Genomic DNA, 12094 nt, shown 5'->3' with positions numbered 1-12094 from the left:
AGGTGTTTTGAAAAAGAAAATAGCATGACTCTTAAGGTGCTGATGGAAATCCTAGTATGGCCATAGACCAAAGTCAATCTATCCTTTTGTCTCACACGACTCCTGCTCTCACACGGCAATAGTCCTGGTGGTCCGTGGAGACTTGATGAGTCTCTTGGCTTCGACATATACCTATCTTGCATACCACAGCTCCAATCCAATCCCACGGGGGCTCCATTCAATCTCATTCTTCCACACGCCTTTAACCTTTAACCTTCCACCTCTCTTTCCTATATTATGCCTTTGGACCAATGTCCATTATCTCCATCTTTATCTCATAGACTTCAGACTTTTTACAGGTAATGTATGGATCTCCTTATATATATATATATATGAGAGAGAGAGAGAGAGAGAGAGAGGGTCTCAATATATTGGTTCAGTTAGCCTTGTGAAATGCTTTACTTAAAAGTTTTGAGGCCTCTCATCCCCCCTAGGTCTCATATTGCTTACCACCCTTGTCATAGTTTAATCAAGCTGTCAAGCTTTGCTGCCTGGAGGTCAGGAGTGGAAGGCTGAGTGTGGTCTGGTTAGAAATCCGCTGAATTAGATCAAGAGCAATTCCCACATGAAAGACACCAAAGGGTGGAAGAGATCACCTCAATGGAGGAGTGGAAACTCTGTTGCCAGTTTGGATCACAAGAAACCCTCATCCAGAGGGGGTATTGGCTTCAAGAGATCATCTCAATTCAACATGTCAAGCTCGTCTTCTTTGGATCATGATAAGCCCCATACAGGGAACAATGGACTGATCCACAAACCATTCCAAGCTAGCTTGGATGAGAGAAGACCTTGCACCATGCAGGAGAAGGAAGCCAAAAGGAGTAGTGGTTTACCAAATATAGCTCAGGTCAGTAAAACTCCAACTCCCAGAAGGAGTAACCCTTTCCATTCTAGTAATGGCCTGCCAAAGATGCCTCAAGTCAGTACAACACCAACTTCCAGAAGGACTAGGCCTTCCAGTTATTGTAGTAATGGCTTGCCAAAAATGGCTCAAGTTGGCACAACTCCAGATTCCACGGGTAATCCTTCAAATTGCACTAATGGCTTGTCAAATACAGCTCTATCAGTATCTGTAAGTGGTAGCTACAGCATCCCTTTCAAATGGGAGGAAGCTCCTGGCAAGGCTAAGCCTTGCTGTACCACTGTGGAGCCACAGCACTCCTCCCTCCAGCTTCCCCCCAAGCTTCAAACAGTCTCTCGCCATCACTCCTGCCATAGCTCCCCCATCCATAAACCCCCTTGCAAAGGCCAGTCCAAAAGCCAGAAACTCATCAAATTCACTAAATCGTTCCACAAGGCGGCTTCATTCAACCACATAAGGAATCATCTCCACCCCAGCTTTGATGGCCAGGCTTCTACTCTTGATGACCATGGAGGAGGTGAAGAGATTAGAGTGCAATGCTTGGTAAAAGATTGCAACCTCAATGGAAGAGAGAGTAGAGATTTAATTCTCTTAGATGGGAGGGCTTCTTTCTGGCAGAGGCCCAGTATTGCTTCCTTGAGAGAGGGAGATAGGGGTAAACTGCTGAGGCAAGATCCATGGCCCTCCATGCCCGCAGAAGAACAGAGTGATGATGAGGTTATGAAGCTAGATTTGTGGAATCTCAAAATATTCAAGCATAACAGAGTTAGAGTTCATGATTATACGAGCCTTGGCGAGGAGCTGGGTTCATGTCAATGCCCTATTCCTGCATATAAAAAGCAAACAGAAGAGGGTCATCACTATGTGGACAAGTACTCACATGTAAGAATGAGAGAGGAAGAGACAATGAGAAGTGGAAATTTGACTGGGATGATTATCAGTTGCCCCAATATGGCTGATATTGAAGAGCATGTTGTTGCTGATGATGATGATCATGATAGTGAGCATGTCAAGGACTGTGGTATTGGGCATGCCAACCATGGTGATGTGGATGGTGCAGAAGGTACTTGCACATTATGGGATCATGAGAAAGAAGGAAAAACATCTGACAGATGGTTAATCCCAATAACTGCCAGCTCTGAGAGAGCTAAATACCAGCCACTAATGCTCGGCAATGACAGGATGGATGATCAATCTAACTGGTGCGTAGACTTCAGTCCTGAAACTGATGATGATCCTGATCATGATGAGGATAACGATCATGATGGTCTTAATGATGCCCACCATCATAAGTCCATCAGTGATGCTACAAGCAAGTATATTAGGAGATCCAAAGATGCATTTAAGAACCTTGTGTGCAAGCTTATCAGGAGAAGGAAACAAGCTACAGCAGAGATGTGGTCACCTACTCTAGCTACTTACTTGTATAATGCAAAGCAAAGGGATGGTGCAGAACAGCTGGATTCAGAGGCTGTAGGCGACATCAATCTCAGATCAAGCCCTGATTGCCATCAATACAACTTGTCTGAATCAAATCATCCTGATGGGAATCACATCGACGATCCGTTCGGGGGTCTCAGAGAGAAATTGCTGGAGCTTGTCACGAGCTCCCCTAATCTCAATGGGACCTCTAACATCAGTGATAGATTGAGCATCAGCTCCATGTCTGATCATCACCATCAGTATGATCAGTATCCACATGAGTATCAGGACGCCTTCTGTGCTACTGATTCCTGCGACAATGGCATGATAATGACGGACTCCCCTTGTCTCAGCACAATCAGAAGCTCCACCTGTCTACCTGGAGGCAAACAACAAATGATCATGCGCTTTCCTTGCAACAACAAGAGCAGCTTCTTCAACGCCAGGAGAACCTTCCGTGTTATGGTAAGCTTTCGATCAAACATGATAAGAGCGCATCGCACACGATCACAAGAAGTTTCAAGACAAACCCATCAGTCATCATGAGTTTCTCCGATAGAGGGACCACATACCCAGCTGGGTGGAGGGGCCGACAACAACCCCAATTGCACCTAGTTAGGTATGTGCTGCCTCTCGAGAAGAGGCTCAACCACTATACAAAAACACAAGGCAAAAGAGCCCTTTTTCCCATATATGGGAAAATTGTCAAAAACTTCTTGTGTAAATGGGCATGGGCATGTGGTGTTTCTTTTTTTTGGGGGGCGGTCGGGGGGTTATCACGTGAAGTCACTCACCTTCAACTCTACTACCATTTCGGGGGGTTCACTATATATATATTCTCTATATAACATGCGTTCATGGCCTATTTATAAATATCCTAATCTGTGATTTTTTTTAATAAAACACAAAATGGTATTTTAAAAACCCTTTAAATTGAACTCACTTTATATATACATATATTCATGAGTGACCCCCCCAAGACTACCATGCATTGGTGGTTACTGTGTGTCTGTGGATATGCATGTGTATTTGCATATAGAGTAAAGGGGTCAATAGAGTGTTCTTTAATCTTTATCGTTACATATTTTTCTTTCCAAGTGATTTGTATTGATTTTTTGAATTGGTGAAATTATATACATTATATGGCAATCACATAAAAATTTTGGGGTATCTTGTTATTTTTTATCCAAATAGACCCAATTGTTAATGTAGGGTTCACAAAAGAGTGGTAATGAGGGGCTAATAGAGTGACACTTGAGGATGCACTATTTTAAGACTTTACAAAATCTAAAAGAAACAAAAGTACATGGATCAATTGTTTGACTCACTTCAAGCTTATATATGATACATAAGAATTTGAATCATAGCTTTAATTGGATTTAGAAATGCACCTTTTAAATAGAACTTTCACTAAATTGGAGTGGGGTGTGTTTTTCTTTTAGGATGTGACACTTAATTGGCCCCTTTACCCTACATGTATGTTGGATTGTGCATACACATTTGTACTATATTGTACACATGAATGTTAGTGCAGCTCCATGTGCATCTGCATATACTACATGTGCTCATGCTTATATTTATACAAGTACATGGGCGCATACATGTATCTACAAATACACATGTATGCATGTAAATATATGCGGCCATATAATTATGTGATGTACGCATGCATGTGTAGATGCATGTTTGTGAGGATTTGGGTGCTTATCAATGTGTTTTTATATGTCTCTACATGTGCGACCATCATGTGTTTCCTAGCCATTACCTTCATGTGTTGTTAACCTTCTTAAAGCCCATTCAATAGTAATCCACACAAGTTAAGCCTACATTAAACCCTTCAAATAGACATAATTTATTTAATGCTTATGTTTCTTTTGACAGGCACAAAATTCATGGCAAAAGTTCAAATTTTCTTTAGTAGACATCCAAATAAAAGCACTTCGAGCAACATTGAAATCTCTTTGATACAAACCTCACCCAAATGGAAAGTCTATGTAAAATAATCTTGTTACTCACCAAGAAGGTATCACAAGAAATGACTATAAGAGGGAATAGAAGCCAATGACTTAAAGTGGAGATCTCATTAGTGTGAGCAACTAGGAAAAATTCCTAGTAGAGGAAGTTATGCTAATCAAAGTATAGACTTTGTACCCTCCATAATAACTAAATGCAAGAAGTGACATTTTGTCTTCGTCACATAATATAGCTTTGCAACCACTATTGTTGTATTGTGAGTGACATCACCTATCATCATATTGTTTAGTTGATTTGTTCTTCCATTTTTGACATTTTGTGATTAATTAAGGGTCTCTCCTTGTATATGTCATGGAATATCACTAGAATACTTCATGCAAATGAAGGTTGTATAGAAACATTACATAGATATTGAGAAAGTTTTATGTTGAAATTATTTTAGTTGCCATAAAACTCAATGATACTTGCGGTATTAGGCTAGTCACCAAAAGTTTGCAAACATACTTGTGGGAGCAAGAGAATGGTGGTTGTACAAGTGCTTGAAGAGGAGAATTTATGAAGATGTATGGCATGTTTTCTATTTATATGGTGGCCACATAGCATACTACATTGATGCCTATTGACATGAGGAAGATGGTCATTACTGCATTGTGCTCATGGCTATAAATTAGGTGATATAGGGTTGATGTGGCTAGTCATTGCAGTGCATGCTGATGTGGGATGATAGTCATGTACATGGTAGTGTGGAGGTGGCTTTGTGGAGTGTTGTTGTGGATTGTGAGATTTTGGAGTTGAGATCTCCATGGAGCTTGTCTAGGATTTTCTACTAGCCCACATTTATTATGGAGTTGTAGAGGATTGTGATGATGATGCTATTCATGTGAGAGCCTTGGGTAGAGAACTTGATTTTCTTGGATGAGGATTATGAGTATGAATGTGCAATAATGGCTAATGCTGAGAGTTGTGTCGAAGAGAAGACCCCATAAAGACTTTGCCTAAGAGTTTTTGTCTTGGAGTTGTAGATATTAAGTTCATTGAAGAGTCAAATGTGTTGTGGACACACCCTTATACATCGTGCTCCATTGATTGTGGTCTAAAGGGCCACGATGTTGTATACTATTTTGAGCTACAAGGAAGCTATATATATCTTTTCTATGTGAGCATTGATCTTCATTCAAGTTATCAAATGATTGTTGTGTGTTGTGATTGTCAGTGAGTTGGGAGTTCTTTCATATGCTATGATCTAAGGTGGTGCTCTCTATCTCTTGTCTTTTTAACATCCCAATAAAGAGGTCAATGCATGATAGAGGTATTGTGCATGTGTTCTACATCTTAGAGGCAAGCAAGAGATTATAAGAACTAAAAGAAAACTTGTATATTTTGGGCAAGAGGAGTGAGGTTCACAATATTATTGGGTCCTTTTCATAAACCTAGCTGCCTAGGCTCTAATGAAGCTCTTTAAAGCCCCCTTCAAAGAAGCACTTCCATTCCATTAAACACCACCCAAAGGGATGGAGAGGTTTCCTCTTTCTTTTATGGTTCTCTCTGTAGCCTCTTCCCAATGAGTGCGATGATGATGAGCCTCCCCCGGTAGCAGGCAACTCCTTCCTTTATATCATCTTGATGATGCCCTCCTCTCTAGCAAGAAGAAGCCTCCTCACAACCTGCTCCGCCATTCTTCTTAATATGTGGCCGTGTAAAGCCATGGCCTCTAATACCTGCAAAGCAATGTCCCCAACGGTCTAGAGCTCTTTGGGAACTATCTCACCTTCATGGGAAGATCTATCATCCGGTTTAAATCTAGTCTGCCATGAAAATGAACTCCTTATACTGACCATTCTTGAGCTTTCCTTCTTGCCTTTGGATAGGTATTTTTTGACTAGCTTCTTAGCTTTGCAGTTGTGCCCAAGAATTTGTCAATACATTCGTGCCTTGCACATCCTCTACCCTCAATTATAACTTTTCATCGTCAAGCAAGGGAGCATTCAGAGACACCACCTTTCGGCCCATCATCATCATCATCATCAGCAGTGGCGGCGGCGAAGGGCAATTTCGATTCCCAGTGTCCTTTTCAACTAATTATAACATATTTCAACTAATTAATGTGCCTAGATTCTACATATTCATGTGAATAGAATTTAACTACTTTTTATCTCAATACAAATTTATAAACCAAACTATTTGGTAGTTTTGGCATCCTCCATAATAATTCACGAGGAACGAAAAACTCGAGATCAAAAGATATAAAATTCTTCAATTAGAGAAGTTCAGATTGCCACACATAGTACACATAAAGAGATGTTTATATAGTGTCATTATGTGGCATCATGTCTCCTAAGCTTTTTGATGGGTTCATGGATGCATGGACCATGTTTCTAGCTCATGCATGAAACAAGAGATGCATTAAAGCAAAGGGAGGGGCTTAAAAAGGATTTGGAATGGTTTGATTTGGTTCATAGTTTATACATGTGATAATTTTACAGAAACTAAGCCATTTGACTTCCTTTATTATTGGAGTAGTCACCCAAATCTTAATCATTAAATGGGATTCTTTTCACAAAGTCATATACATAAACAATGGAAAGTATGTGGCCATATGCATGTGTAGGTTGATATGAGGATGAGTCAACTTATTACTGTGGTTTGAAACACCTTACACATGAGTTTAGTGCATTGATAAAAGGAATTCATGTAGCAAGAATTCATTATCTCTTCAAGAAGTTGGCAAATTAATAGTTAATGAAGGTTATCAATGCAAGTGCAATTTCTTAATCAATTATGGAAAGTGGTGTTTGATGGGGGACAACTAATGTCTCCATTAAATATTTAACATTTCTCTTGAGGAATTATTTGTGATTGGTGCTTCTTAATACATTTTGTCTCACTTCCTTGAATGAAATCTAGTGCATGTTCTTGTGAAGTGATGTGATTGCTTTCTGATCAATGACTTGGGTTTGGATTTTGCTTTAACATTATGTTTCCTTTTGAATGCTACATATGGCTAAAGACTATTGGATGGTCTTGTTGGATATTTGCGAAACTCTTACTTAAACTATCATGAACATTGGTGAGCTACCACATATCAAAGCCCTCTTAAGTCATAAGCTAATTCTACTATCCTTATCTAGTGATGCACATAAAGTCAAGGTGGGTTGGTTTTATGCGACCTAGATCTTTTCATAAGTCCATAAATCCAAGAAGGGATTAGAGAAATTTGGGCCAATGCACATCCTTCAATATGAATCAAGAAATCTTTATAAATATAAGGCACATGTCTAATACTTTCTCTAACATAGCTTCATACCCTTGCATGGTAGCAATCCTAGTCTAGTAACAAATATATCTTTCCAACCTAACAAATTATTCCAAAAATTATTCAAGAACTTGCATGTGTTATGTGATTCTAGTCCACTACTAGATCTATCTTTACAAGTTGGAGAGGTCCTCCAAGGATTGTCTAAGAACTTGCATGTGCTAGGTGTGTGCTTAATATCCATTCAAAAATGTATTTGGATGGATGCATGTTCCAAATAAGATGTTGTGATAGTATTAGAAATCAAATACCTTTTTATCATTGACTAGTCATCATTCTAGCTAATTCGCATTCTTTTTGTTAGATGTTGTGATAGTATTAGAAATGATGGAGAGTTTATATTTAACAAAAAGAGCGTGAATTAGCTAGAGCTATTGGGCCATCATTGACTACTTGATAGCTATCTTGCAAGAGCTAGATAAGAGCACATCACTCCATTTGGAATTCATCCATACCATTGACTTTAGCTTTCACAATCTAGCATGTGACGATGATGCTCCATGGCTAACCTTCCCGGATTTGTCTTAATAGAGAGAATACAAGCCTATTAGCATTCTCTTAGGCTCCAAGCTTGCACCCCTCACTATTCCTTAATCTTTGATTGACACCTTACCCCTAAGATGATGATATGTCACTAGCCAACCAAAATGCTAAGGAAAGCTTGAAGAATATGCTGCTTGGTAGATGTTTGGGATGGACCATGAAGTTTCAATCTTGTTGCCTTTGGAGTGGGTCATTGGGCATTTTGTTCTGAATGCTCAAGAGACTGATTAGCTTCTAGCCCAAGTTTATGTACCTAAGGTAGACAACAAAGTTGTCAAGAAATAGTTAGAGAAGATGCTCTTAACAGAAAGCCATCTTTATTACCAATGTCTCGATCGATGTAATCCATGTACAAGTTCTATGTAGTTGAATGATGTCCATCTAGATGATCTTATTGATCTCACTCCATCTCAATAGTAGGAAAGTGGAGTCCAAGCTATATTGTAGGGGTAGGAGGTGGTCCATTTGCAACCAGGTAGTTGTAACCATGTGCTAGTTTGGGGCTTGGGCATACCATCACTTTGGAGTTTGTATTAGATTGTGTTGCAAGTTGTCAAGATGACACTAGTGTGAGTTTGGAGGTTGCCCTTTTTCTATCAGTCGATGAGACATTGAAAGTTTCTCATTGATAAAGCCATTCAAATTTTCATAAAAGCCAAGGTTCCACAACCAATGTATGAAGATGAGTTTTTGAAAGAGGCTTTTGCTACCATTTTGTGGGGCTCGAATCTCTATTGTACTATCTCCTGTGGTATTGATGGCTTACCCTTGATCACACGAGAAAAGATAATCTCTAATGGACTCTCCATCTTCTCAAATCCATCATGAAGCTCCTCTATGCTTGATGCTAGTTGCTCTATTGTGGATTATCCCTTCATCTATGATAGAGGCTCACTCCCCAAATGGGAATGCCATATAAAAATGTTGGTGTGACCAATAAATAAAAAACTAGACCTTTGTTGGAGGCTTTTTGAAGGATATGTGTGTGCACTAGCTCTCCATGGTTTGAGTGTAGCCTCCATTTAGTCTACCATCCATTGCTCTCCTTATGGTGAAATCCAATACATATAACTCTTGTCTTCCTTGCTATTTCCCCACCATGGGTAAAATCTAGTAAACTTTTGGCCCACTGTTGGGGGGTCTTAAACACCATTAAATTGGTCTTTACTACATTGACATTGTGACCTACACCCCTCTATTTTCTTGACCTTTGTCTTATATTGATACCTTTAGCTTTAAGCTCCCTCTATTTTGAAAATGAGGCACTCCTTCTTGCCTTCTCTAGTTTTTTCCCATATCTCTCCTCTTTTCAATTTTATTTGTTGTGTTTGCTAAGCTTTTCTGTAAATTAGATCCAAATCGGTAGGCCTAGCTACATTCAATGTTGAAACCTCATTGAACACTTTTTATGCTTTCGTAAGCACACTACATTTCACACACACACACACACACACACTCACTCACTCTCTCTCTCTCTCTCTCTCTCTCTCTCTCTCTCTCTCTCTCTCTCTCTCTCTCTCTCTCTCTCTCTCTCTCTCTCTCTCTCTCTCTCTCCCAATTTTGTTAACCCCAACATTGTCCATGATGAATTTTCCATGACACTATTATGGATTCACTATTCAGAATCCATCCCATCCTCTCTTTTTCTCATATCTATCCACCATTCCCTTATTCTACCTCTCCCCTAGAGCGCCCCCCCCCCCCCACACACACACTCTCTCTCTCTCTCTACTTTTGTTAACCCCAACATTGTCCATGATGAATTTTCCATGACACTATTATGGATTCACTATTCAGAATCCATCCCATCCTCTCTTTTTCTCATATTTATCCACCATTCCCTTATTCTACCTCTCCCCCCTAGAGTGCCCCCCCCCACACCCCTCCCCCCCAACACACACACACACACACACTTTTGAGTATAGGACAATGTGGTGAATCATTCTATATATATCCCAAAACTTACATATATGTATATGTGTGTGTGTGTGTACACACATCCCAAAACTTATGCACATTGGGGCAAATTCAACCTATTTCTTTGATTTTTTCTTTCACACAAATGATGAATGAGTCTTTATAACCTCAACATACCTTAGAAATACATGTGAATAAAAAATACCAAAGTTATAACTTAGCCTACTTAACTTTCAAAAAAGAAAAACAAAGATATATAAAATTTTAGCCAATTGGTGGATGTTAGCCTCTAAAGGGATCCTTGGACCAAGAATATGAGTGTAGGCATAGTCACTTGAAATAATGAGTCATCTGTGGTTATCTCTATCTATGCTCTAAAGGTATTAATAGAAACATCTAGGAAGTGGGATAATGTAATGTACCGGCCTTGATTTCTTGATGGATAACATTTTAGTAGTTGCCCAGAGTTTACCTTCTAGCCGTCACTATCCGTACTCTAATCAGAATGATTGGCTAGTTAACCCTAGGTCTACCTTGCAAGGGAAGCATCCTATCGTTACCCACGGAGGACCGACCTGAAGGTTCCTAATTGACCAAACACTCACCTATCAACAACTAACTCATATCCAGAGGTGTCCTTCAAGAGGCTTCTTGTCTGGAAGGAGTGACTACCATTACCCTTGGTTCATGGAGTACAACACTTTTTTCTAGTAGCAAACTAAGGATTTATGAAATCCCTCGCAGTGCTCTGGCATAGCCGTCGTACCTTTCCCTGAAGATAATTTACAGTTCGGGTTCTAAGACCAAACCCTAAGTAAGTCAACGAATCGGCCCTTCTTAGAATTTCTTCCTAGTGTTTGTTTTCGGGGAAACCTCTTGGCTAACCGAGACCACCCTGCCATAGGACTAGATTTGTTGGGAATCCATCCACCCACTTCCCTCTATGAAAGTTCTTAGTTATCTAATTACCTACCACATTACGTGAAACATATAAAAACAACTTCATTAATTACATTCCTTTTATGCACAGTTGTTCATTTACGTAATTTACTCATGGACATACAATCAAAATAAAAAAATTTCATTGAATATATTCCATAATGTGTATTCTTCCTCCCATAAAAGATAAAAATTACAATTTCATGTGCTATCTCATCCGGTGCATCTACACATTACCAAGATCAAATCCACCTATAGCTAGCATTTATAGGTGTGCTAAGTAGAACTCAGGCCATACAGGGAACCAAGTAGTTCCTAGGTGCGAAAAGGGATTTACTAGCCAGAGCCCCCCTGGCACCCTATCCACCTCCTACTTAATACAATCTTTGTTGGGAGACCTCTCGCCATCGGAGCCGGTCCATGCTTCCGCGGCGGTAAAAAACATCCCCACTTGGTATAGGGATTTAGCACCTATCCTTGGGTGAGGTATAGGGCTCCTCAATTCTTAATTCAATCAGGATCTAATCTAGAAAAGTACAATTAAGATTGATGTCTACACGTATGTATGACTTCAATCAATCATGCAACTTTCAAGTGATGCTTAATTCTAGTAGCAATCGACACTTGAGTTTCACATAATTAAATCTTACCCTTGGAATTTAATTAGGGGTATCTAGATTTTGGGGTCTCTAACTTCCAAGTTATTGTAACTAAGTTTCTTGGCTTTAAGTCAGTATTTCTCAAGAGACTTATCTTATTTGGATAGAACCTTTTTAGAAAAACTTGTGGTATCACGATTTGTGAAGGGTTGTTATCCGCGCCCGTGACTCCATTAGTGATTTGTGTGCTCGCAACTTCAATTGTTGCTTACATGTTAGTAGGGTCATTCGTGATTTATGCTTTTGAATTATTTTTCTTTGGGGCCATGACGAAAATATGATTCATAGAAGAAGAAGAAGAACATGATAGTAACATCGGTTGGCAAGGGTGTAAGACTCTCAGTGATGATGATGGATATTGTGGGATTCAATGATGTAGGCCTCGCGGATGATTCTTCTTGCCTCGTGGAGAGCAATACTTCACTC

The 12094-nt window shown here is 39.6% G+C and overlaps 1 protein-coding gene across 1 annotated transcript; it reads left to right on the top strand.

The window, feature by feature from the left end:
• Positions 1 to 324: 324 nt before the first annotated feature.
• On the top strand, positions 325 to 4606 carry LOC148016290 (uncharacterized). The gene is made up of 2 exons (XM_087664199.1): positions 325 to 2788; positions 4205 to 4606. Exons 1-2 carry the CDS (start codon positions 605 to 607, stop codon positions 4286 to 4288), a joined length of 2268 nt encoding a protein of 755 aa, XP_087520325.1. The 5' UTR covers positions 325 to 604; the 3' UTR covers positions 4289 to 4606.
• The last annotated feature ends 7488 nt before the right edge of the window (positions 4607 to 12094 follow it).

This window comes from Lygodium microphyllum, chromosome 23 (assembly GCF_053477565.2).
Source record: "Lygodium microphyllum isolate KBCC chromosome 23, Lygodium_microphyllum_v1.1.10, whole genome shotgun sequence".
Classification (NCBI taxonomy): Eukaryota; Viridiplantae; Streptophyta; class Polypodiopsida; order Schizaeales; family Lygodiaceae; genus Lygodium; species Lygodium microphyllum.
Note: the sequence above shows the minus strand (reverse complement) of the source record. Positions and strands in the feature narration are given on the sequence as shown.

What these genes read in the sequence shown, in the direction of transcription:
- LOC148016290 (XM_087664199.1), top strand. Translation starts at nt 605, where the DNA reads ATGAAAGACACCAAAGGGTGGAAGAGATCACCTCAATGGAGGAGTGGA. An exon ending in GGAGAACCTTCCGTGTTATG is followed by an intron (nt 2,789 to 4,204) that starts GTAAGCTTTCGA and finishes TTCTTTTGACAG; the next exon opens with GCACAAAATTCATGGCAAAA.